This window comes from Chiloscyllium plagiosum, unplaced genomic scaffold (genome assembly GCF_037043375.1).
Source record: "Chiloscyllium plagiosum isolate Xiang-an unplaced genomic scaffold, Cpla_swu_hap1 HiC_scaffold_34, whole genome shotgun sequence".
Lineage (NCBI taxonomy): Eukaryota > Metazoa > Chordata > Chondrichthyes > Orectolobiformes > Hemiscylliidae > Chiloscyllium > Chiloscyllium plagiosum.
Window position 1 is genome coordinate 32,664,675 of NW_028270172.1, and position 23,376 is coordinate 32,688,050.

The following is a 23,376-nucleotide window of genomic DNA, read 5'->3' on the forward strand; positions in this document are numbered from 1 at the left end:
TGCAAGGAGAGAAAAACAGAGGTCTGTTTCTTTTTGATGTGTGAGACCTGGATTAGGGGTTGTATTGTGTCTTTTGCCTCTTCTGGTACGCTCCATTCTTAATTATCAAAGTCCCCTCTTCGACTTCTTTTACACCTTTTTTCCCGTTTTATGCACCCCTGCTTTATCTTCGACTTTAGGAGACGGCAAGATGCCAATGTAACTGTTGAAACACTGTGCCATAATCCAGCCATTTCTCTGTATGGACACCTGCTAGACGATTACAATAATACAGAATGCAAGATGAAAGAAAAGAAAGTTCCTGGATCTATCTTCTACATTTGCTCATGCTCGGTGGCTGATGAATGCAACAGAAATCTAATATTTACTGACGACGTTGGTAAGTTGAAATTGAAGCTGAAACTTATTCGTCATTGTGATAGTTCTGTGTGCCTTTAGCCTATCGGACCTTTAATCAGAGCTGCGAAAGGACCAAAAGAGCAGCACAAGTTGAGCAGATCTCGAGCCTGCTCTGTCTGTGGATAAGAGCATTGGCTTATCAGATTGTGGGCTCTACTCTATTTTTCTATCCGCCCTCCCCTGCATCACCCTGTCCCCTCCTGACCTTGATCCCCTGTTGATCAACAGTCTAATGAACTCAGCCTTGAATAAATTGAATAGCACAGCTTCCACTGCTGTCTGGGGAACAGACGTCCAAAGACCCACAACCTCTTCAAGAGAAAAAAATGTTGCCTCATCACATTCTTAAATGGGAGACCCCTAATTATTAAACTGTCATCCTAATTCTAGATTTCCTCAGCATCCACCCTGTCCAGTCTCCTTGTATTTTTGTATGTTTCAAAAAGATCACCCTTCATTCTCCTGAACTAGAATAGGTCCAGACTGCTCAACTGTTCTTCAAGATGATTTCTTCATCCCAGGAATCAGTTGAGTGAACTAATCTGAGAATCTCTCCACTCTTTCACATTACTCTGCAAAGGACGAGTGTAAAGATACTGTGACAACTTCAAAAATGACTTGTGGAGCATGAAGAGTTTTAAAAATCCAAGATTCCCTAATTACAGATGTTGTGCAGTACTGGAACGCCCCCAGATGTCGATAAGTTTCATAACTCCTCCTGCCCCCTTATTCTCCTTCTGAGTTATTGCAGCTTGGAGGTATATAATTAATTTTTTAATGTTGTGTAATCTTTGGAAGAGGAATTCTGTGATGAGCATCCAGTTATATTATCCATATTGATATAAGAAGTCAAAATAATTATTTCACTACTTTAAACGTAGCTGTTTTTAAAATCTTGTATTTGAATCTTTTGAGGTTTTGCAATGTTAATGACGAGTGGAATTCTGGCGTGCTGTTAATTCAGTTGCCAGAGTTACTGAACTTTTCATATATTGGGGATTAATTCAGCTAATCTTACTTAGTATGGGGCTCATTAAAACCCATTTTGAAAAGACTGTGTCAGGAATTCCTGTTGCTGGAAGCTTTCTCTTCAATCCATGACTTTTCATTTGAAAGGAAATGTTGGAGCAAAAGTGATGTTTCAGACTGGAGTAATTTTCTAACAAGAACAATTTGCATTAATAGAGGACCTTTTTTTAATAATACCCTACAATAGTTTGCAGGAGCAAGTTTGCAAACACAAGTTGATTTTTGAGTTATATAAGGTAATGTTAGAAATGTGATCGAAGCTTGGTATGAGATAGGTTTTAAGAAGCATTTTAATGGAAGAGAGCAATAAAGATGCAGAGGTTCCGGGAGGCTACTGTAGAGTCGAGGGCCTAGGTGGGTGAAGACATAATCATCAATGTGAGATGAAGAAAATCAGGGATATGCGAGAGGCAGGAATTGAAGAAGCACCCTAATCAAAAATGGTTACAGAGCTGGAGGAGGTAACAAAGGTGAAGCTATTGAAGAATTTGGAAAAGATGATAGATTCGTCCTTAATCTAGAAACCCCCCAATGTCTAAATCTGCAAGCAAAAATAGATAGGATGAATGGATCTTCATAAGTTAGAATTCGGGCAGAAAAGATTTGGACGGATTATAAATTACAAAGTGTACAATATGGGAGGCTGGATAGAAGGAGATTTGAATAGTCTAATCTCAAGGCAATAAAAATGTGAATATCCAGTAACAGTTGAACTGAGACAGAGATAAGCAATGTTACAGAGATGAAAGTAAGCTGCCTTACTGATGGAAAGACAGGGAATTGGAAGCACCGCTCCAGTTCAAATGAGACACCATGGGTGCAAACAGCATGGTTCAGTATTGAGCTTTGCTACGCAGAGGGATAAAGTCGGTGACTAAAGAACAAAGCTTGGGGATGAGACCAAGGATAACTCCTTTGGTCTTCCCAGCATTTTACAGAAAGAAACTTTTGTTCATCCACAAAAAGTTGTTGGAGGGACAACAGGACAAATCAGACAATGGGGATTTAAATGTGCATGGCTCATAATGAAGGTCCTTTGATGAATGAACCTCTCTGAAGCCCTTCTGTTAAGGGTAAACCACCAGTGCAGAAGAGCCTGCGTTCTGTAAACTCGTTAAGAGCTGGATTCTTTTGTAACAGTTTCACAAAGTAAGATTGAAGTCCCTGTTTAATCAGCAGCAGTTGAAGAATCCCCCTGTCCTTTTTCTCTTTTTACATTTAACTGAAAACAGATTGTCTGTCTGCCTCTGCGTCATGTACTGTACCGTTGGTTGGACGTGAATTGTGTGTCTGATCTCAGACATGTGGTTTCCTGTCTGTGTTTAAATTTACTAGCACATCAAAGCCTGCTACTCCCCAAGACATGTTTACAAGCAGATACCACTTGCACTCATTTATTGCAAACTGACTGACGTCCAAGTTGAACTGCTCAAACTTTAGGTCTTTCTGGATATTTTACATAAATATCCATGGACAGTCATGATTTGTTGTCAACAATTCCCAAGTCTGACCTGAACCAGGTTAATTCCAGTTCAAAGCTTTTTTTTTACCCCTTCACAGTAATCCCGGCATTCGGGGCCTGTTTCCACTGACCACTGTTTGCAGATTTCAAACTAAAGCATTGCAACCCTACCTCAAAACAAAAACTGATTTTTAAGAGTTTGATTTATGTTTTAAAAACAAAATTTAGCAATCGCTGTCTTTGTTTGTCTCTCTCTCTCATTACCTTCTTGTTTTCTCTGGGTCTTTCTTCCTTGTTCCTTTCTCTTCCTATACCATAACGTGTTCTCTCGCTCTCACACGCTCTCTCTTTCCCCCCACTCCCCCTACTATCTCCTCTTCTTCCTTTCCTCTTCTCCTCTCACCCATCTTACCCCACCTTCTTCACACCTCATCCCTAGTCCCACTCATTTCCCTCTCTATTACTCTCCTTCCACCCTCTCCTACTCCTCTCTTTGTCCCCTCCTTCCCTCCCTCTGTCTGGGGTCCCGTCCAGTTGGGACACAATCACTAATGTTTAGCTCATGTTTCCCATGAAACAACTGTAAATTTTTTACAGACTTTCTGAATGTCTGACAGACACAGTTAATGATCCTTGGAGTTCCAAAATGCTCTGTATTAATTCCTCAGCTCAGTGCAGGAATGTATTTACAAGATACAATCCCCATCTTCTCGAAATTGAGTGGAGTGAATGATAAAATGGCAGTCAGGTGCTGGCTAAAAGTGTTTGCTGTCAACAGGACCCAGTGATTGACCAAGCGAGTCTTTTTAAAGCAGACAGCAGAATGACAGTCGATTTAAGCCTTCTGAAACAAAGCCTTCTGGCAATAAATCTGCATATTTTTTGAGATCCGTGCATTATTTATATAACTGCTGACACACAAATTCATGTTATGTGTCTATTGCAGTCAAATATTGAAACATTAATGGACAGGCTAAGTTGAGTTCTGAGATTATTTCAGGCCAATTCCCAGACAGTGTTACACAGCCTTCTTGTGGCTCACTGGCATTGCTGTCCCCTTGGAGTCAAAAGGTTATGGGTTCAAGCCCACTGCTAGAGACTGGAGCACATGTTGTCAGTTGTCATTCTAGTGTCCTGCTGGGAGCTGAGCATTAGAGATACCATTAGATTAAGCCTGATCTGACTCTCAAGTGGATATAAAACACCCCATTGGCAATCTTTTTAAAAAGGAGCAGGAGAAGTGCACCTGGTCTTTTAGTCAATATTTATTCAGCAACCAACATTACTGGAAAACAAGCTATATCTTTGTTATCACGCTGCTTGTGAGATCTTACTGCAAGTAAGTTAACTGCCACGTGTTTGATATTTGAGCTGTGGCTGTACTTTAAGAAGTACTTCTTTGATTGTACGGTGTTATGGAACATCCAGAAATTTTTGAATCATAGAATCCCTACAGTGCAGATAGAGGCCATTAAATGTATTGAGTCTGCACTGATCCTCCGAAGAGCATCCCACCCTATCTCCATAATTCCACATTTATTACAGTTAATGCACCTAACCTGCACACTCTGGTCAATTTAACATGGCTAATCTGCCTATATTGCGCGTCTTTGGACTGTGGGAGGAAACCAGAGCACCCAGAGGAAAGCCACACAGACACAGGGAGAATGTGCAAACTCCACACAGACAATCACCCAAGAGTGAACTCGAATCCTGGTGCTGTGAGGCAGCAGTGCTAACTACTGTGCCACCCAATGGAAGGTGCTGCACATCCTCTATTTTTCCTTTTAGTTCTTTCATGAGAGCAGGCACACAAAAGTCTTTCTCCTTCAAGCAGCAAAATACATCCTTTTCAAACCTCTGCAATTTGACTCTGGGAGAGGAACACGATGCCCATCTTCCCTATAAGTCACCATCTCCTGCATTCGGTATGGACAGGACAACCAATGCCTTACAAAGTCCGTTTAAAATTGTGGCAGATTGCTGTGCCACCATTTTGAGCTTGAAGGAACTAATATGATTTGGCGAGTTGGAGTTCCGCTGGAGGATCTTGGTTTCAATGGACCAATGGTTTGCTGCTAAACCTCATTCGTTCATTCAGCAGGTCACTAACTTCCACCAGTTGGACGTTTGAGTGAATGCTATTTATAACCCTTAAGGTTGAGCTGATCCAAAACCTTCGTGCTCAGCAGCTCCCCAAACACCTGCTATTCAAAACTCTGCTGTCAAAATCCTGATTCACACCATATCTAAACTTACCCATCATCCAAATACTGGTTAACCTGCATTAGCTAGCCTACATGTTTTTCAAGATCAATGTTATCAAAACTCCCAAGATTGACCAGTAGTATCTATGAATTAAAAATTAATCTCCTGGACATCACTGGAAGCAACCCAGGAAATAGTGGGCGTTTTATTCCATTTTGTTTAGAGTAGGTTGATCTATTAGTTATAAATATATTGGAGAAATTAGAACTGGAAAGACTGTTTGTTTGAGTAGGTGGGGCAGTTGGAAATGGGAGGTTATGTGACGAAACCTCGAGTAATATGTAAATAGAAGAGTTTGCATCCTTGTCCCGGGGCCTAATCAATTTTCACTTTTTAGGTCTCCCTATCGTTGAAGTCTCTTGGGTGGAATTGTAAGATGTCCAGTCCGAGGCAGATGAGTTGAATGGCTCCTAATCTGAAAGATACAATAAATCAGGCCTGATTCTTGTGTGCAGTCACTGTGGGATCTTCGCCAGCAGTTAGTAATTCAGACTGCTGTGGTAAACCTGTTGGCAGTATTTATCTATGTTAATCCCTAAAGCCCCAATACTAAGCTGTAACAAAACATATTTAATGGCTCACTAGCAAATCATGAACTGAGTGGAAAGCGAGAAATAATTTAGGTGTTGGGGAAAGTGAGAATTTGGTTCCAGTAAGGATGTGACTTCAAGGCATGTTCAGTGACTGTTTCCTTCTACAAATTTTACCATCAGTATCTGCTAATTATGATTAGCCCCATTCAACCATCTCCGCTGTTATTAGATGGGTCTTTCAGCCCTGTAGCAGAATCCTGGGCATGTGATGATGAAACTCCCTTCCGGATCCGATCTCCATGTTTTATGCATGTGTTTCCTTTTAGTCCCTCTGAAGATCATCACAGTTAATATTGTATGAGGTGAGACTTGGTTCCAGTTGTTAAGTGGCTTTGATATGTCCGAGTGAAAGCACCGAGAACAATGAGAGTTTCTTGGTGAAATTGCTGTGACTTCTGTTTGCATACTGGTGTAAGGAAAGATCTTTCATTCATTTCATATCTTTCCTGTCTTCGAGATGTCCCAAAGCTGTCACAGCGCATGGAGCATTATTGAAGTGTAATTATGACTGCAACATGGCAGTTAATTGGGCACATGAGGATACTGCAAACCGTAAACTAATACATGGCTGGGTATTTATGTGTTTAGTGATTTTTAATTGATAGGGAAGTTAGTGCCACAGAATCACCTCAGAGGATAGATTTGGAGATGCCGGTGTTGGACTGGGGTGTACAAAGTTAAAGATCACACAACACCAGGTTATAGTCCAACAGATTTAATTGGAAGCACTAGCTTTTGGAGCGTCTCTCCTTCATCGGGTGGTTGTGGAGTACACAACTGTAACACAGAATTTATAGCAAAAGTTTACAGTGATGTAACTGAAATTATTCGTTGAAAAATACCTTGATTTGTTGAGGTCTCTCATCTGTTAGAATTGGGGTGAATTTGTACTTGCAAAGTTACATTGTACTTTGTTCAAAAGCTGCGTGAATCCATGCCATACTCTGTTAACTCATTTTTTAGATTTTAATCAGTCTAAGCATTATGGCACAGACAACAGAACACGGGGGCTAACATCTTCAACATCTTATCTGGCTGTCATTAATTGATACAGTTAACCTGAGAATGTAACTTTTTTTTAAAAAAGTGTGATTTACATGTGAAAGAAGTGAAACTATCATGGTCATTCTAACAGATGAGAGACTTAACAAACAGTCAAGGTATTTTTCAATGTGTATTTTCAGTTACATCACACTAAACTTTTGCTATAAATTCTGTGTCTTACAATTGTGTACTCCTCAATCACCTGATGAGGGAGCAGTGCGCCAAAAGCTGCTGCTTCTAATTAAACCTGTTGGACTATAACCTGGTGTCATGTGATTTTTAACTTTATCAGAGGATAGACTGAGCCTCCTTTTATCACCTCTTCCAAAGGATAATACCTGTGGCCGCACAGCTCTCCCTAAGTACTGCAGTAGACTATGTGCTCAGGTCTCCAAGGTGTGATTTTAACCCATAACCTTCCCTCTGTGAGGCTAGAGTTCCACCACTGAGAGGAGCTGACAATGGACTGTGGTCCAAAGAAACACATGTAAGACCATGAGACCTCGGAGCAGAAGTTTGGCCATTCAGCCCATCGAGTCTGCTCCATTATTCAATCAAGGAAAAGAAGAGTCCATATGAATGAAAAGTTTTAGACACCAGCTAAAAACTGTGGATACAGTTAGCTTTCCCTTTTGAAATTATTCAAATATTTGAAAAAATAATAAAAGAGGGAGCATCTGCCCAGTCTGCAGATAATCGAACTGAGCCTAAAAATGAAATGAATCACTTTGCCAGCAGAGTCCTGGTCATACAGCATGAAAACAGACCCTTCGATCTCGTCCATGCTGATCAACTTTACCAAACTAAACTAGCTCCACTTGCCTGTGTTTGGCCCATATCCCTCTAAACCTATCCTATCCACATACTGGTCCAGATATCTTTTAAGTGTTGTAACTGTACTGGCTTCTCCCACTTCCTCTGGCGGGTCCTGGGAGTATCCAAAATGTACAACAGGGGACAAAATCTCCATTGCACAGCAACTTGAAAAGCTCCAATAATCTGCTGAGCCTTTCCCCTACATGTGTGCTCATGCTGCTCAGTTTTGGTGATACAGATGCAAGAACAATGGACATATGGCATTTATTTTATTTCCTGGCTGTGTTTTTAAGGTGTGGGTAATTTTTAAACTTAGTTCCTGTAGCTGAGGCATTTAACTTGTTGGGTCTATCTGCCTTGATGTGTGTTGATGTACTTTGATACAACTCTGATGTTGTCTCATTCCTTTAGATCCTACGTTGAGTGACTGGCAGGTGATATTGGAGGTTCTCCTGGTCACTCTTGTCCCATTGCTCATTCTTGCTGCTGTAGTGATCCTTGCTTACTATTGGTACCGGGTCCAGCGGCGGAGGAAGCTGAATAAAGAATGGAAGAAGGAACAGAAGGTCAGGAAGCCAGGTCACCGGCGCCGGCTTCCCAGTGATCGCAGCGAGGGCAGTGCCATGCACCTTGATGATGACCAGTCAGACATCAGCTCCACCTGCGCCAACAACATCAATCACAACACTGAGCTGCTGCCCCTGGAGCTCGACACTGTGGTGGGCAAGGGGCGCTTTGCTGAGGTCTACAAGGCCAAGCTGAGGCAGAGCACCTCTGAACAGTTCGAGACTGTGGCAGCAAAGATTTTCCACTTTGACGAGTACATGTCCTGGAAGAACGAGAAGGAGATTTTCTCTGATGTCAACCTGAAACATGAAAATGTACTGCAGTTTCTGACTGCAGAGGAGCGGGAGACCGAAATGGGCAAGCAGTACTGGCTGATCACGGCCTATCACCCCCAAGGCAACCTGCAAGACTACCTGATGAGGCACGTTGTGAACTGGGAGGACCTGTGCCTACTGGGAGGATCGCTGGCCAGAGGAATTGCACACTTACATAGTGAATACACACCTTGTGGCAGGCCAAAGATGCCCATTGCCCATAGGGACCTAAAAAGCTCCAACATTCTGGTGAAAAATGACCTGACGTGTTGTCTCTGTGACTTTGGATTATCCTTGAGGTTGGAATCCTCTCTCTCTGTCGATGACTTAGCAAACAGTGGGCAGGTGAGTGCCAGTTTTCAACTGTTTGGATTGGGGAACGAATGATGGTGGTTATCTCTAGTTATGGAATTCTCTCCTTTTTAATCTTGCTGTCCCAATATATCTCCCTCTTCCTCTTAAATACTCATTGAAATACATCTTTGGTCAGCATTTGTTCACCTATTCCCATGACACACTATATGGTTTGGTGTCAAATTATATTTGATAAAACCCCAGCAACATGTCTTGGAAGATTTTTACTACATTTGAGGTTCCACAGCAATGCAAGGTTTTGTGGAGTGCAGTTGAAAATGGACATCCAAAGAGTTGCTGTCTTTCCTAAAGGATAGAGTGTAACCTATATCTCTGGACGGTCACAGAAGGTAAACTTGTACGACTGGAGATGTTGGAGTTATTGGGACTATGTCATTGCATCTTCATTCTAACGTTTGTTCCATCTCGCACCATCGGATACCAGCAAATCCAATCAGTTACAGATTGACATCACAACACTCGGTTTTTAGTTTAGTCGGGTGGAAAAATATTGAGAGAAATGGGACAAAATAAAGTTCCCAGGCATTCTTTATCTATGAATGCATATTTTGTGCTGAGGTTGAGATTACACAAAGATTCCAGAGTTGGCATGGATGAATTGGACCAAAAGGTCTGTTTCCATGCTGCATGACTCTGAGCTGGGCTTGTTCTCCTTTTTGAGCATGAAAGATTAAGGAGAGATTTAATAGAGGTTTAGAAAATTGTGAAGCACTTTAATAAATTAAATAGCAGGACTTGTTCCCAGTGGCAGGAGGATCAGTAACCAGGAGACACCGATATAAACTAATCAGAAAAGAATGAAAAGGTAGATGAGAAGATTTCTTTTTAAGCAGTGAGTTATGATCTGAAATGTGCTGCCTTAAAGGCTGGTGGAGTCAGATTCAATCATAACTTTCAAAAGGGAACTGAATGTATAATTGGAAAGGTCACTTTTCAGGCTGATGAGGAAAGGGTGTGGAGATTGAAAAGTTTGGGGGCTTTTTAAGAGACCCAAAGTGAATGGCCTCTGCCAAATAGAGTCACAGAGTCATAGAGATGTACAACATGGAAACAGACCCTTCGGTCCAACCCGTCCATGCCTACCAGATATCCCAACCCAATCTAGTCCCACCTGCCAGCAGCGGCCGATATCCCTCCAAACCCTTCCTATTCATATACCCATCCAAATGCCGCTTAAATGTTGCAATTGTACCAGCCTCCACCACATCCTCTGGCAGCTCATTCCATACACGTACCATCCTCTGTGTGAAAAAGTTGCCCCTTGGGTCTCTTTTATATCTTTCCCCTCTCACCCTAAACCTATGCCCTCTAGTTCTGGACTCCCCGACCCCAGGGAAAAGACTTTGTCTATTTATTCTATCCATGCCCCTCATAATTTTGTAAACTTCTGTAAGGTCACCCCTCAGCCTCCGATGCTCCAGGGAAAACAGCCCCAGCCTGTTCAGTCTCTTCCCTGTAGCTCAGATCCTCCAACCCTGGCAATATCCTTGTAAATCTTTTCTGAACCCTTTCAAGTTTCACAACATCCTTCCGATAGGAAGGAGACCAAATTGCAAGCAATATTCCAACAGTGGCCTAACCAATGTCCTGTACAGCCACAACATGACCTCCCAACTCCTGTACTCAATACTCTGACAAATAAAGGAAAGCATACCAAATGCCGCCTTCACTATCCTTTCTACCTGCAACTCCATTTTTCAAGGAGCTATGAACCTGCACTCCAAGGTCTTTTTGTTCAGCAACACTCCTCCCTAGGACCTTACCATTAAGTGTATAAGTCCTGCTAAGATTTGCTTTCCCAAAATGCAGCATCTCACATTTATCTGAATTAAACTCCATCTGCCACTTCTCAGCCCATTGGCCCATCTGGTCCAGATCCTGTTGTAATCTGAGGTAACCCTCTTCGCTGTCCACTACATCTCCAATTTTGGTGTCATCTGCTACTAACTGTACCTCTTTTATGCTCGCATCCAAATCATTTATGTAAATGACAAAAAGTAGAGGGCCTAGCACCGATCCTTGTGGCACTCCACTGGTCACAGGCCTCCAGTCTGAAAAACAACCCTCCACCACCACCCTCTGTCTTCTACTGTAGCATTTGCAAATTTCAACACTGAAATAATATCATACAATTAGAATGATAAGTCTGCACCCTCATGGATTCGTATCCTGAGCCCCCCCTGATTTATTGACCTATTTGCTTTTTAAGGGAGGCATTTATCTTGCCATATCCTCCCATCTTCAGTGTGCTCCACAAACTGCCACTTGCTTCAACATACCACGAAACAGACCAGTTCACCTAAGCACATAATCCACCATTTTAATGGCTGCTATTCTACCTTCTGAAGCAACACAGCTTGTGATATTTTGAGAATAAAACCAGCCTGTCCTCAAATCACATGGACAAACCCAGTGAGATTGCATTCTCATTTTGTTCTTGGTTTTGGGAGTATTCTCAGGAGGTGGGTCAGTGCTCCTCCTGCACATATCCTGAAACAATCACATCACCCTCAATCAATGAGAAACCAAGGTAAAGAGGCAAGGTTCACGTTGCAGCATTGAAAAGTGATACTGAAATAGGATATCTTATCAGGGCTGTGTGTTCATTGTGGAACAATTCACGGCAAGCCCCTCATCAATATATTATTCAATAGGTCCTATTTTAAAGGGACATCTCCAGATACCTCAGGAGCACAACAGAATTAACAACATGAATCAAAAACATTATCAATATAACATGTTGATAAGTAACATTTCTAATACAATCTGCCAGTGACCATTTGTAAGATCATAAAATAAAGTAGAACAGAAGGAGGCCATTAAACCCATCATGTCTGTGCTGGCTAGATCTGGTCCCATTTTCCTGCTTCTTCCCCAACGATCAGTTAATATTTTCCTTTTAAATCGTTATCTGATTACCTCTCTGAAAATGACCATTTGAACCTGTTTCCACTACCCATTCAAGCAGTACATTCCAATTCACTGTGAAAATAAAAATTCCTCTGCCTTTTTAAAATTGTATCCTCCTCAAGTTATGAAACTTCTAGTGAAAACTGTTTCTCCTCCTTACTTCATCAAAACTGTTCATGATTTCAAACCTCCCTTTCTAATAAGGAGAACAGCCCAACTTCTTGAATCTCTCAGTCGAACTGACATATTTAATCTTAGGTACTGTCATAATCCCTTTTAATTATATGGGTTCTAATTTTAACAAGTCTATTAGATGACCTTTTGACAAATGCCTCGTGGGAGTCTAAACTCTCTATTGAAATTTCTAATAAGCTGACTTAACATTGCCTGAATGAGCATTCGACACCTAATTGATGTTACTGTATCAGTTTCACAATTTTTCTGCATTCAGCGAGCAGATCAATTCCATTTAATAGCTCACAATGAGCTCAAAATTATGCCATCCACCCAAAAGTTAATAAGCAGGAGGTCTTCCTTCTTCTCAGTAGCACTTCAAGAGTTTGTAAAAACTACACTAGTTAGACGAGCACAATTTTAAATTATAGTCTTTATTTTCTTAATTCAGTAATCAAGGTTGCATTAAAGAGTTCATGGGATCATAGAGGGCAGAGCAAAGTCATTTGTGCGCCAGTGCAAGGTCTTTGAAAGACTTATCCAATTAGTTCCACTCTTCTTGTTCTGCAGAATTTTGGTGATATCTTTTTCTCTTGTCTCATATATATTTCCAATGGGGGTCAGTTAGCTCAGTTGGTTGAATGGCTGGTTTACGATGCAGAGAGATGCTGTTTGTTCAGCATGTGTTCAATCCTGCATCAGCTGAGGGTACAAATGAAGGACTGTCCTTCTCAACCTCCTCCATCATCTGAGGTGTGGTGACCCTCAAATTAAACCACCATCAGTCCTCTCTCTCTCATGAGAGAGCAGCTCTCTGGGACTATGGCAACTTTACCCTTTTACCTTCAAATGTATCCAGTTGCCTTTGGAAATAAAAGTTGAATCTGACCGCATCGCCTTTTATAGGAAATATTCCAGACCGTCAATGAGTTAAGAATACCCCCCAACTCCCTGCTGTTCTCTTCGTCAATTTCTCTCAAACAAATGCATTGAATTTAGGAGTTGGGATCTCATGTTGTGGTTGTACAGGACACTGCATTCTGGTCTCCTTGTGAAAGGAAAGGTGATGTTAAACTTGAAAGGATTCAAAAAAATTTACAAGGATGTTACAAGGGCTTGGAGGACTTGAGCTATAGGGGGTGGCTGAGTAGGCTAGGGTTTCTTTTCCCCTGGAGCATCAGAGGATGACAGGTACCTTTTTAGAAAATCATGAGGGGCATGGATTGCGTGAATAGACAAGGTCTCTTTCGCAGGATAGGGAAGTTCAAACTAGACGGCATAGATTTTAAAGTGAGAGGGGGAAAAATTTAAAAGGGACCTGAGGGGCAATATTTTCACGCTGAGGGTGGTGCGGGTATGAAGTAAGGTGCCAGAAGAAATGGTAGAAGCTGGTACAATTACAACATTTAAATGGCATCCGGATGTGTATATGAATAGGAAGGGTTTAAAGGGATATGGGCCAAATGCTGACAAATGGGACTAGATCAGTTTAGGATATCTGGTCAGCATGGAGGAGTTGGACCGAAGGGTCTGTTTCCGTGCTGTATAATCCTATAACTCCGTGTTCTTTAATCTTTTCCCAATTGAAACGTTTTCTTTTTGCCGTATATACTCTCATAATAGTCGAACTTTTTGACTGCTTTTTCAGATTAAATAAATGGAGTTGACTCTCCATGGATACTACTTTTGAGGAGCTGAAATTCATGCCCATCAAAATTCATACCGTATCATTAGCGGAAGCCCAATTGATCTCTAAACGAATAAAGAAAAAAATGAATTATGGTAATTCTGAAAACCCAGAGGAGAATAAAACAGCCAGCTTCCTTTTTTTTCCTGGTGGTGGTACATAAATAATGATTTACACACTTGTTTTTCACTGTGTCCGACACCTGCATACACACGACGTGGGTGCAGGGAAAAGATAAGCACTACCGCTGTGGAAAAAAGTAACATGAGTATCAGCTATCCTGTTCACTCTGAGAGCTGGCTCTGAGCTAGCCAGATCAGTGTCAAGGAATCTACATGTGTAAACAAAAGGTAAAACAGCCAGTGGACTGGAAGACCAGGAGCGGAGCTGAACAACTGGCAGACTGGAAAGATGGAGTGGGATGTGACAGCTGGCACACTGACTCACAAACGTTAACCTGTTATCTGTGAAGAACTAGGGTTGACATTTACACCAGATATATGGAAAATTCCAGGTTTTTTGGCCAAACATAGGGGGTTGACATTTACATGAGGTTGATTTATTCCTCGAGTATATGCGGTATTTACTTGTGTTCAAAACTGAAAGTTTTTAATGTTCTGTCAGATCTCCCTTTAATCTGCTCGTTCTGCTCTGAGCAACACAGTCTGATTTTCTATAGACTAAAGCAGTGATCATTTTGATACTGCACTGAACACTCAATTAGCTGATGGATGATCTCTACCTCCCCTCCATTTTCACCCCTGTTTGCTCCATGTTACCTGATTGTCTTATCCATCCAAATCCTAACTTGTTCGTTCTCATGGCTCCAGCAGCTATAGTCTTTAAAAGCAAGAGTTTATTTCATTTCCAATGCGTTTTGTGAGTAAATCTGTTCCCTGATTTCCATACTAAATGGCATGGCTCTTCATTAAAGATTTTGTTTTCCTGTTCGTTCTTAAGGAAATTGTCGTTTTTTCCATGCCTACTCTACCAAAGCAATTTAATTATTGTTGAGAAAAGATGCATGCAGTCATGGCATTTTCATCAGGACTAATGCAAGGTTACCAAAGTTTGAAGGGAGTAGCAAATTATACTGGATGAGAAATCGTGTGGATTGTAAGGCAAGTAGACTTTGATTGCTCAAATTGTTGCTGTGAAAAAAGCACTAAGATACAGTTATGTCCCAAGCTTTCACTTAAATTCAAAGTGCTACAAGACAGCAGTAATGTGAGCCTGGTACCGCTGAGGTGGGTGGGGGGGGGGGTGGAAGGAAGGCAGGGAGACTGTAAGCATCCAGGTCGGCTCAGAGTGAATGAGTGCAGCTGAAGAGCCCGGAGATTAACCTGGTCCAATGAGCTAGGTGTATTTCCTTGGGCACTAAGTATTCTTACTTTGACAGCATCGAAGTACAGGAATATCCCTGAAGGTTGTTAGAGGTTGGTGCATGTCAGATGCCAATGTCTGTGGATGTGTGAGGAGGGGGGGGGGGGGGTGTTGTGCGTATGGTTTGATGACAGCATCCGGTTAGTTGGGAATGCCATTTGTGTTGCTGCCGTCAGTCAAATTTTTGAGAAATCTTATCCTTCCAGAGAAGTCTGCTGTAAACTTGGCACTTTTCCAGATTGAAAGTGATTGCCTTTTTCATGTTCAGGAGAGAAGTGCCCAGCCTCCCTCAAATTGCCAAGTGGAGAATGCACATAGACTCCTTGTTGGAGTAAGGTTCAGGATCATGGGTGCCATTCCCATGTGCAATTATAGATAGCAACCATCATGGACATGGGGATCCAGTTCTTAATGCATGGAAGAAGCCCTTTGGCCCATCATTTCTATGGCAGTTATCAATTGTTTATCGATTATTCCATTTTCCAGCACTTGTCCCAAAGCCTTGTATCCTGTGGCATTTCAACTACTTGCCTGACTACTACTTTTTAATAGCTGGAGGGTTCCCACCTCTACTCCTTTTATTAGGCATTGAGCTCCAGATATTCACCGCCCTCTGGGTGAAAAACATTTTCCTCAAATTCCCTCCAACTATCCTGCTCCTTACCTGAGAATTCTGCCCCGCTGTTATTGACCTCTCTACTAAAGGGAAACATTTCTCCCTATCTGCCTTGTGTATACCCCTCAGAACTTTGTACACTTCAGATCCCCCCCTTAGCCGCCTTTGCTCTCAGAAAAGCAGCGCGGCCTGTCTAGTCTCTCTTTATAGCTGAATCTCTCTCGCCCATGCATCATGTTGGTGAATCTCCTCTGCGCACTCTCTAGGGCGATCCCATCCTTCCCATGGTCTGGTAACCAGAACTGCACACAGTACTCCAGCTGTGGTCTAACTAACATTGTTTCAGCTCCATCACATCTGCTTGCTGCTGTATTCTTGACTTAATTAATAAAAAGCAATCCCATATACCTTCTTAACCATCTTTTATCTACCTCCTGTTGCCCTCAGATTAGAGGACACACATACTATGGTCCCTCAGATCCTCTACACTACCAATAAGTGATTTTAAATTAAAAGTTATGAAAACACACCTTTTTCCATAAGCATTCAAGCATCGGCCCAGTATGTGGCTTGTTGGTCTAGGGGTATGATTCTTGCTTTGGGGCTTCTACTACGCAGACTTGCAAGAGATCCCAGGTTCAAATCCTGGACAAGCCCACATTTCTTAGGGGGTGGCACGGTGGCTCAGTGGCTAGCACTAATGCCTCACAGCACCAGGGTCCCAGGTTCAATTCCAGCCTCGGGCGACTGTATGGAGTTTGCACATTCTCCATGTCTGTGTGGGTTTCCTCCGGGTGCTCTGGTTTCCTCCCACAATCCAAAGATGTGCAGGTTAGGTGAATTGGCATGTTGAATTGCCCATAGTGTTAGGTGCACTAGTCAGAAGGAAATGGGTCTGGGTGGGTTACTCTTTGGAGGGTCGGTGTGGACTTGTTGGGCCAAAAGGCTTGTTTCCACACTGTAGGGAATATACTGGGATTTCTGAAGAAGGGCTTATGCCCGAAACGTCGATTCTCCTGCTGCTTGGATGCTGCCTGGCATGCTGTGTTTTTCCAGCACGACATTTTTCAACTGTAGGGAATATAATCTAATCTAATCTGTAATATCTCCTGTAGCTCAGTGTCAGTTTATTCTGTGAGTCGCCCTGGGATTTTTTACTGCCTTTAAAATTGCTATGGAATTATGTATAAAATTATAAAGAAAATTCTATAGTGTATGTATGATTATATTTGATTACACTGTTGAAGAGAATATCCCTGCCAACTAATTGCTTTAACTACTCTGGGTCACCAGCACCACTGTTAACAATGAATCTGTTAGAAAAACGTGATGGTAAAAATAAACTGGAACAGTTTATGGGTGTGAGTCTAGCCCTCTTGCTCCATCACACTTACTTTGACACTTAATTGAATAAATCTGCATCATGAAGCAATGCCACAGAATATGCCATGACACCCACAGGGCGTGCTGCTACTATTTAAATACATAGGAAGTCCTGATTTAATGTTGTAATTGTGTTCCTGAAAATTGTAACTTTCCACATTTAGATATAAAGATCAAGCTTCATGCCCTTTGAATTGAAATACTTTCCACTGTTAATTTCTTACATTGTTTAAATAGTTATTTCATTTACCAAGTGGAGAAGAAATTTGGCAATTTAATACTTGCAGTATCTCCCATTTGTTGCCGATCCTGCTCTCTGACTCGCCTCCTCTCACCAATCCTCAGACTTGCTACCTCCCCTACTCCCTGACTCAGTCGTCATGCTGATCCTCCAACTTGCAGCCTCACCCAATCCCTGACCCACCCGCCCGCCCTCCAGCTCTTTGTTCTTGCCATATCTCCTGCTTTCTGGTACCCGCTCACTGCTGCTCCTGAGCCCGTGTTGTGACTGAACCTCAGGAGATGAGTGGACAGATGCAGGAAAGCAGTGTTGAATTTCAGGACGGTAAATTCTGATCAAGTGGATTTATGGCCAGCTTTGCCCCTTTTCTTTTCGATCTGCAATGTGCATCACCCTCCCACTCTAGTTTAAGAGCCTTCAGGATATGCTTCTGCATCCATAGCCCAAGCTTGGGAAATGAGGGCACTGGCACGTAGGTTTTACTGAGGTGGACAGGAGTCATGTCATTGCAGGTTCCACTAAGGTATTTCCACTCCTTGCAATTTTCCCATCTTCTGCCCACTCACTAACACCCCATCTGTTAATCTCCCTGGGCCCTGCAGGCCTGGCCACAGTGAGATCTCAACCTTGCCTAAGTATTTGGCCTAAATTAGAGTATGATCAAACTCGATGTTAAATGGGTTTCACTCTCCACGGGCGCAGCCAGACTTGCTGGCTTTCTCCAGCACTTTTTTGTTTGCCGCAGACTTCCCATTGGCTGAGTTCCTGGTTCAAAATGTATGGTCAGGTTCAAAATGAGGAATTGTGTTACAAGTAACAGATACCTTGCAGCAACAAAAAATGAGTTCCTGGTTCCCCTTCCCCAGAGGTCTGCCTGGAGTCTCACCAGTCACCACTGCCGCTGGGGAAGCTGAAGTTATTAAAGAATCGGAGGTTTGCAGCTTCACTACTGCTACAAAGATGAAATTACTGACACACTTTGTCATCGTCTCTTGACATCCTACAGCAGTAAATGCGAATGTATGGTCAGGTTCAAAATGAGGAATTGTGTTACAAGTAACAGATACCTTGCAGCAACAAAAAATGATCATGGAAACAAATACAGAGCAGTTGAAGCTAACTAAAGGTGAAGTGGCAATTAACACCACTCTGGGCGAAAGTGAGGACAGCAGATACTGAAGATTAAAGTCGAGAGTGTGGTGCTGGAAAAGCACAGCAGGTCAGGCAGCATCCGAGGAGCTAGAGAGTCCTTTGAGGGCTTTTGCCAATTAACATCACTCTGTCAGCCAAACAGTCAGAGGCAGAGTAGGACTTAACAGCGTATACAGTCTATTTAGTCAACAGAATCTGTTTAAAAGGCATCTCTATAAGCAAGAACAAACAGAATTTTAACTGAAACTACAGAAAGCTCTCCCAGTAAAAGTAGCATTATTTTACCACCTAAATACAGAGAATACTTACACACTACAAATTATATGGATAAAATTTATTCCAGTGATATAGAGGGAAATTGCTCACTCGCTTATATCCATTGTGGCTAAGAATTGTTGTCATGCTATGAATAGTCAATAGAGGGTGTTTCAGCATGTGACTGAAGTATTAACGCCAAGAGGTTTCACTTCACACCAATATTTCTGTTACAATGTAAATGGAGCCAGAATCCAGAGATAGGGTTTAACATGATACCAGAATAAATCAGAGTGAGGCTCTGTACAGGTAATAGTTTCTGCTTTGCTTCAGGGTCTGCTTTACTTACATTCCGAAAGTTTAACATTAGCGTGAAGCCAAAACAGCAAATTCTGTTGCAGGAGTATGTGGCAGCACCAATTTTAAGATACACAATATTTCTAAGCATGTCTGTGTGAAAGAAATAACTTGTTTCAGTAATGCCTTTCACAACCCCAGAACATCCCAAAACACTTTAAAGCCGATGAAGTATTTTTGAAGTACTGTCACTGTTTTAAAATAGGAAGCTAATTTCCTGACAAGTCCTGCAAACAGTAATGAAATGACTATTCTTTTTTTTAAAAAAAAATGTTGTTTAAGGGAACGATTTTAGCCAGGACCCTGAATTTGAAATGAAGTTATTGTCACGTGTACCGAGGCACAGTGAAATGCTTTGTCTTGTGAGCAATACAGGGAGATCACAGAGTTAAGTAGCGTAGATAAGTAAATAATAGGTAAAAAGTGGCAAAAACCAAAACACAGGTACAGGCAAATGCTAAGAGTTTGTGAGTCCATTCAGTATCCTAACAACAGTAGGATAGAAACTGTTTTGAAACTGGCTGGTGCATGTGTTCAGGCTTCTGTACCTTCTCCCTGATGGTAGAGGTTGTAGAAAAACATTGCCAGGGTGGGATGGATCTTTGAGAATGCTGACGGCCTTTCCTTGACAGTGGGCCTGGTAGATGGATTCTATAGATGGTAGGTCGGCCTTTGTGATTGTCCAGGCCGAGTTCACCACTCTTTGTAACCATCTCCGATCTTGAATGGTACAGTTGCCCCACCAGCTAGTGATACATCCAGACAGAATGCTGTTGACTGATCATCTATAAAAGTTGGCAAGAGTATTCGCCGTCATGCCTAATTTCCTCAGCTGCCTGAGGAAGCAGAGACATTGTTGGGCCTTTGTAACCAGTGCGTCCACATGAAGAGTCCAAGAAAGCTTGTTGTTGACCGCTCCCAGGAGCTTAACACTCTCTCTCTAATCATTCCACCTCTGTGTTGTTAATGTTTCGGGGGAGGGCATGAGTAACATTCCACCAAAAGTCAGTAATGAGTTCCTTGGTTTTGCTGGCATTGAGAGCGAGATTGTTCTCAGTGCACTGTTATAGCAGTTCTTCCACCTCCCGTCCATAGTCTGTTTTGTCGCCATCTGAAATTCGACCAACTATGGTGGTGTCATCAGCGAACTTGTGAATGGCATTACTCTGGTATTTGATGCAGTCATAGGTATACAGCGAGTATGGTAGGGGGCTGAATATGCACCCCTGGGGGGCTCCAGTATTGAGTGTTAGTGAGTATTGAGTGTGCTCCTGCTCCTCAAAATGATGGCATGGGTTTTTTTTCCAAGTCCACCTGAGAGGACAGATGCGGCCTGAGTTTCACGTCTTCCCCCAGGAGATTGAATCCAAACCAGAATTTATGAACCATCGTCCAGTTTATGCCACTATCATTCAGATGGACCGACATGGGCACTTGTGATGTTCCTGTGATTTTTATTGCGTGATCCTTTCATCAATAGTAGTAGTCTGTTGGATGAAGTGATTTGATTGTTACATTGGATTTAACAACATACTCCAATATTACCAGAATTACAAAACACAAGCATGCAGTAAGGAAACTTATTGTAGCCTTAGGGTAAAAATAAGGTTTTTTTTGGATTCAATAATGACACCAGGGTTTGAATCAAAATTAACAATGTATAAATGTACCCTACCATCCTGGGATATACTATGCTTTATTTTTATGTCCATCGGTTTTCAACTTAAAAATAGTGTGCTATGAAATGGCCATTACATTGTAATATTTGTGTACATGGTCATGATGACAAAGCTGATTCCACAACTCCAATCCCTGTTAATGTTATGTTCCTCCTAGAGACAGGTAACTTTTTTAAAAAGAGAGAAATTCAAAATTCCAGTTGATAGCCAAAAGGATGACAGAATACGAGTTCATGTTTTAAGACTTTTTTTCATTGTAGCACACAGACCAGAAGTAATGTTGACTAAGCACTTTTTGTGGGCAAGCTATATTTTCAACAGAAGTTCCAGCTTTTATTTCTAACACAACTGAAAATCCACTTCACATGGACCTGTATACTTGATACTGTACCTTAAGTGGTACTTCAATTCTCCCCAGAACCAGTCCAAAGTGATTCTTAACTGTTGAGAGTTACTTCCATTCCATTCCTTTCCTAACCTAGTAACCTTTAACCTCCAAACAGTCTGTTTTGAAAAGATTTGTATCTCAGGTTTAGGTTCTGGATCGTTGGTTAATCTGTAAATTAGGTTCCAGATAGTGAGACTATGGATCTGAAGGGGGCTTTTGTTTTGTGAATTTTGGGTAATCCATAGAAGCATAGTGTGTTGGATCCGTCTGGTTTCACTTTTTTTTCTGGAAGTCGGTCTTGTTTATTTCTCCTGAATTCTGAAGTTTTTTGGGTAGGGATGTGATTCGACTCTCTAGTTGTGGGGTTGGGTCTATCCATGAGCTGTCTTTCAGAGTGAGCATTTTTTATTTCTTGGTAATTTCCTTTCTAGCACAAGCTAGGCAAGCCATTCACCCGCATTGCCAAACCCCACAAATTGGGTCTTTTCAATCTGAGCACAGCCATAGCCCACTTCCAGTTTTGAACTGCTGTTTCCCTCCTGAATCTTAGGATTGCTAATCAAATCACTCTGAAGTTAATTTGAGTTCATGGACGGTTGAATGAAGTCTTTGATCCATTGTCTTAGAGTTGAGTCAAATAGCATGGAAACAGACCTTTCAGTCCAACCAGTCCATGCCAACCATGTTCCCAAACTAAACTCATCAAACCTGCCTGCACTTGGCCCATATCCCTCTAAATCTTTCCTATTCCAGAGCTTATCAAGATACATTTTAAATGCTGTAACTGTACCTGCACCCATCTCTTTCTCTGAAAATTAATTCCACACATGGACCACTCGCTCCTCGTGTCCTTTTTAAACCTTTCTCCTCTCATATGCCCCCTAGTTTTGAACTCCCCCGATCTAGGGAAAAGACCCTTGTCATTCACCTTATCTATGCCCCTCATGATTTTAATAAACCTCTATAAGGTCACCTGTCAATTTCCTCTGCTCCATTGGAAAAAAGTCCCAGTCTTTCCAGTCCATCATCTTATCTCAAAACTTCCGATTTCAGCAGCATCCAAGTAAATCTTTTTTTGAGCCCTCTCCAGCTTAATATCCTTCCTATATCAGGGAGACCAGAACTGGACACAGTATTTCGGAAAGGGCCTCGGCAACATCCTGAACAATCTCAACATGACGTTCCAGCTCCTGTACTCAAAGGTCTGAGCATTGAAGGCAAGCATGCTAAACGCCTTCTTTATCACCCTGTCTATCTGTGACGCAAATTTCACATCTTGTAGAACTGTCATAAATTATTATTTTATCTCAGCTGTGCAGTAAACCTGGCCTCCTTTTCCATGTTCTTGATCAACTTTGGGGACTGGTAGCTTGTTTCTATAGACTGTCTACTTCCAACATTGCAGGACTGCCAGCTCTAAACACTCCTCGGCCACCCCCTCACTTAGACCCACACCCAACCCATAAGAATGGGAAATGATGAAATGCTTCAAACAACAGCTTGTACTGACAGGTGTAACGTTGGCTTCTCAATGAGTATCTATTGAAATACCTAGCTACTTATAGTTTCACTGTCTGGAGGAAGAAAACCAGCAATAAAAAATTGTAATGAGGTTAGAGATAAACAGTTACCTCTTTTATAATTCAAAACAAACAAAAAATGAGTTATTTGTTACTAAGATTGACACAATTCATTCAGCTGCCCTTGGAATTTTATTACGATAAAGGTGCTTTAGAAATATAAATTGTGAATCTTGATCTGAATTGTATAACCATGTTGTGTTTCATTACAAGTAAGGTCAGATGCTGTGTGCTATCCAGTCCAATACCTGATACGTTTTGCCCATTTTCCTGTAGGTCGGTACAGCCAGGTATATGGCTCCCGAGGTGCTGGAGTCACGAATTAACTTGGAGGATATTGAGGCATTTAAACAAACTGATGTGTATTCAATGGCCCTCGTTCTGTGGGAGATCACATCACGATGTACAGCCATTGGTGGTAAGTGGCATTAAAGTTTTATATTTTTAGACAACAATGGGCTGTTCTTTGTTTTAACAGTAAACTTCAGATTTAATTCTATTGATGTACAGGCTCTGGAAGGTTCAACAGAAAGAAGAAAATTGATAAACAAAACATGATTGATTTCAATTGCTGCCCAGTTGCTAGCACTGTCATTGCTGAGTCCAACAGTAAACACCTCTTCTCTCCTCCCCCTCCCCCACCTCCACAGTTGGCTACAAATATTCCTACTGCACAGTTTCAAAGAAGAGCAAGGAATTACTGA

At 41.8% G+C, this 23,376-nt stretch overlaps 1 protein-coding gene and 1 non-coding gene across 3 annotated transcripts in view; both read left to right on the forward strand.

Moving 5' to 3' along the window:
* Positions 1-23,376, forward strand: part of tgfbr2b (transforming growth factor beta receptor 2b) — an 80,122-nt gene that overhangs the window by 28,158 nt on the left and 28,588 nt on the right. For both annotated transcript variants that reach the window (XM_043719216.2, XM_043719217.2), the window contains 3 exons: positions 180-379; positions 8,023-8,837; positions 22,949-23,090. In XM_043719216.2, coding sequence (XP_043575151.1) covers positions 180-379; positions 8,023-8,837; positions 22,949-23,090 — 1,157 coding nt within the window. The remainder of the gene's footprint in view (positions 1-179; positions 380-8,022; positions 8,838-22,948; positions 23,091-23,376) is intronic.
* trnap-ugg (transfer RNA proline (anticodon UGG)) lies at positions 16,205-16,294 on the forward strand. The gene is given in 2 exon segments: positions 16,205-16,240; positions 16,259-16,294. It is a non-coding gene; the product is annotated as a tRNA-Pro (tRNA).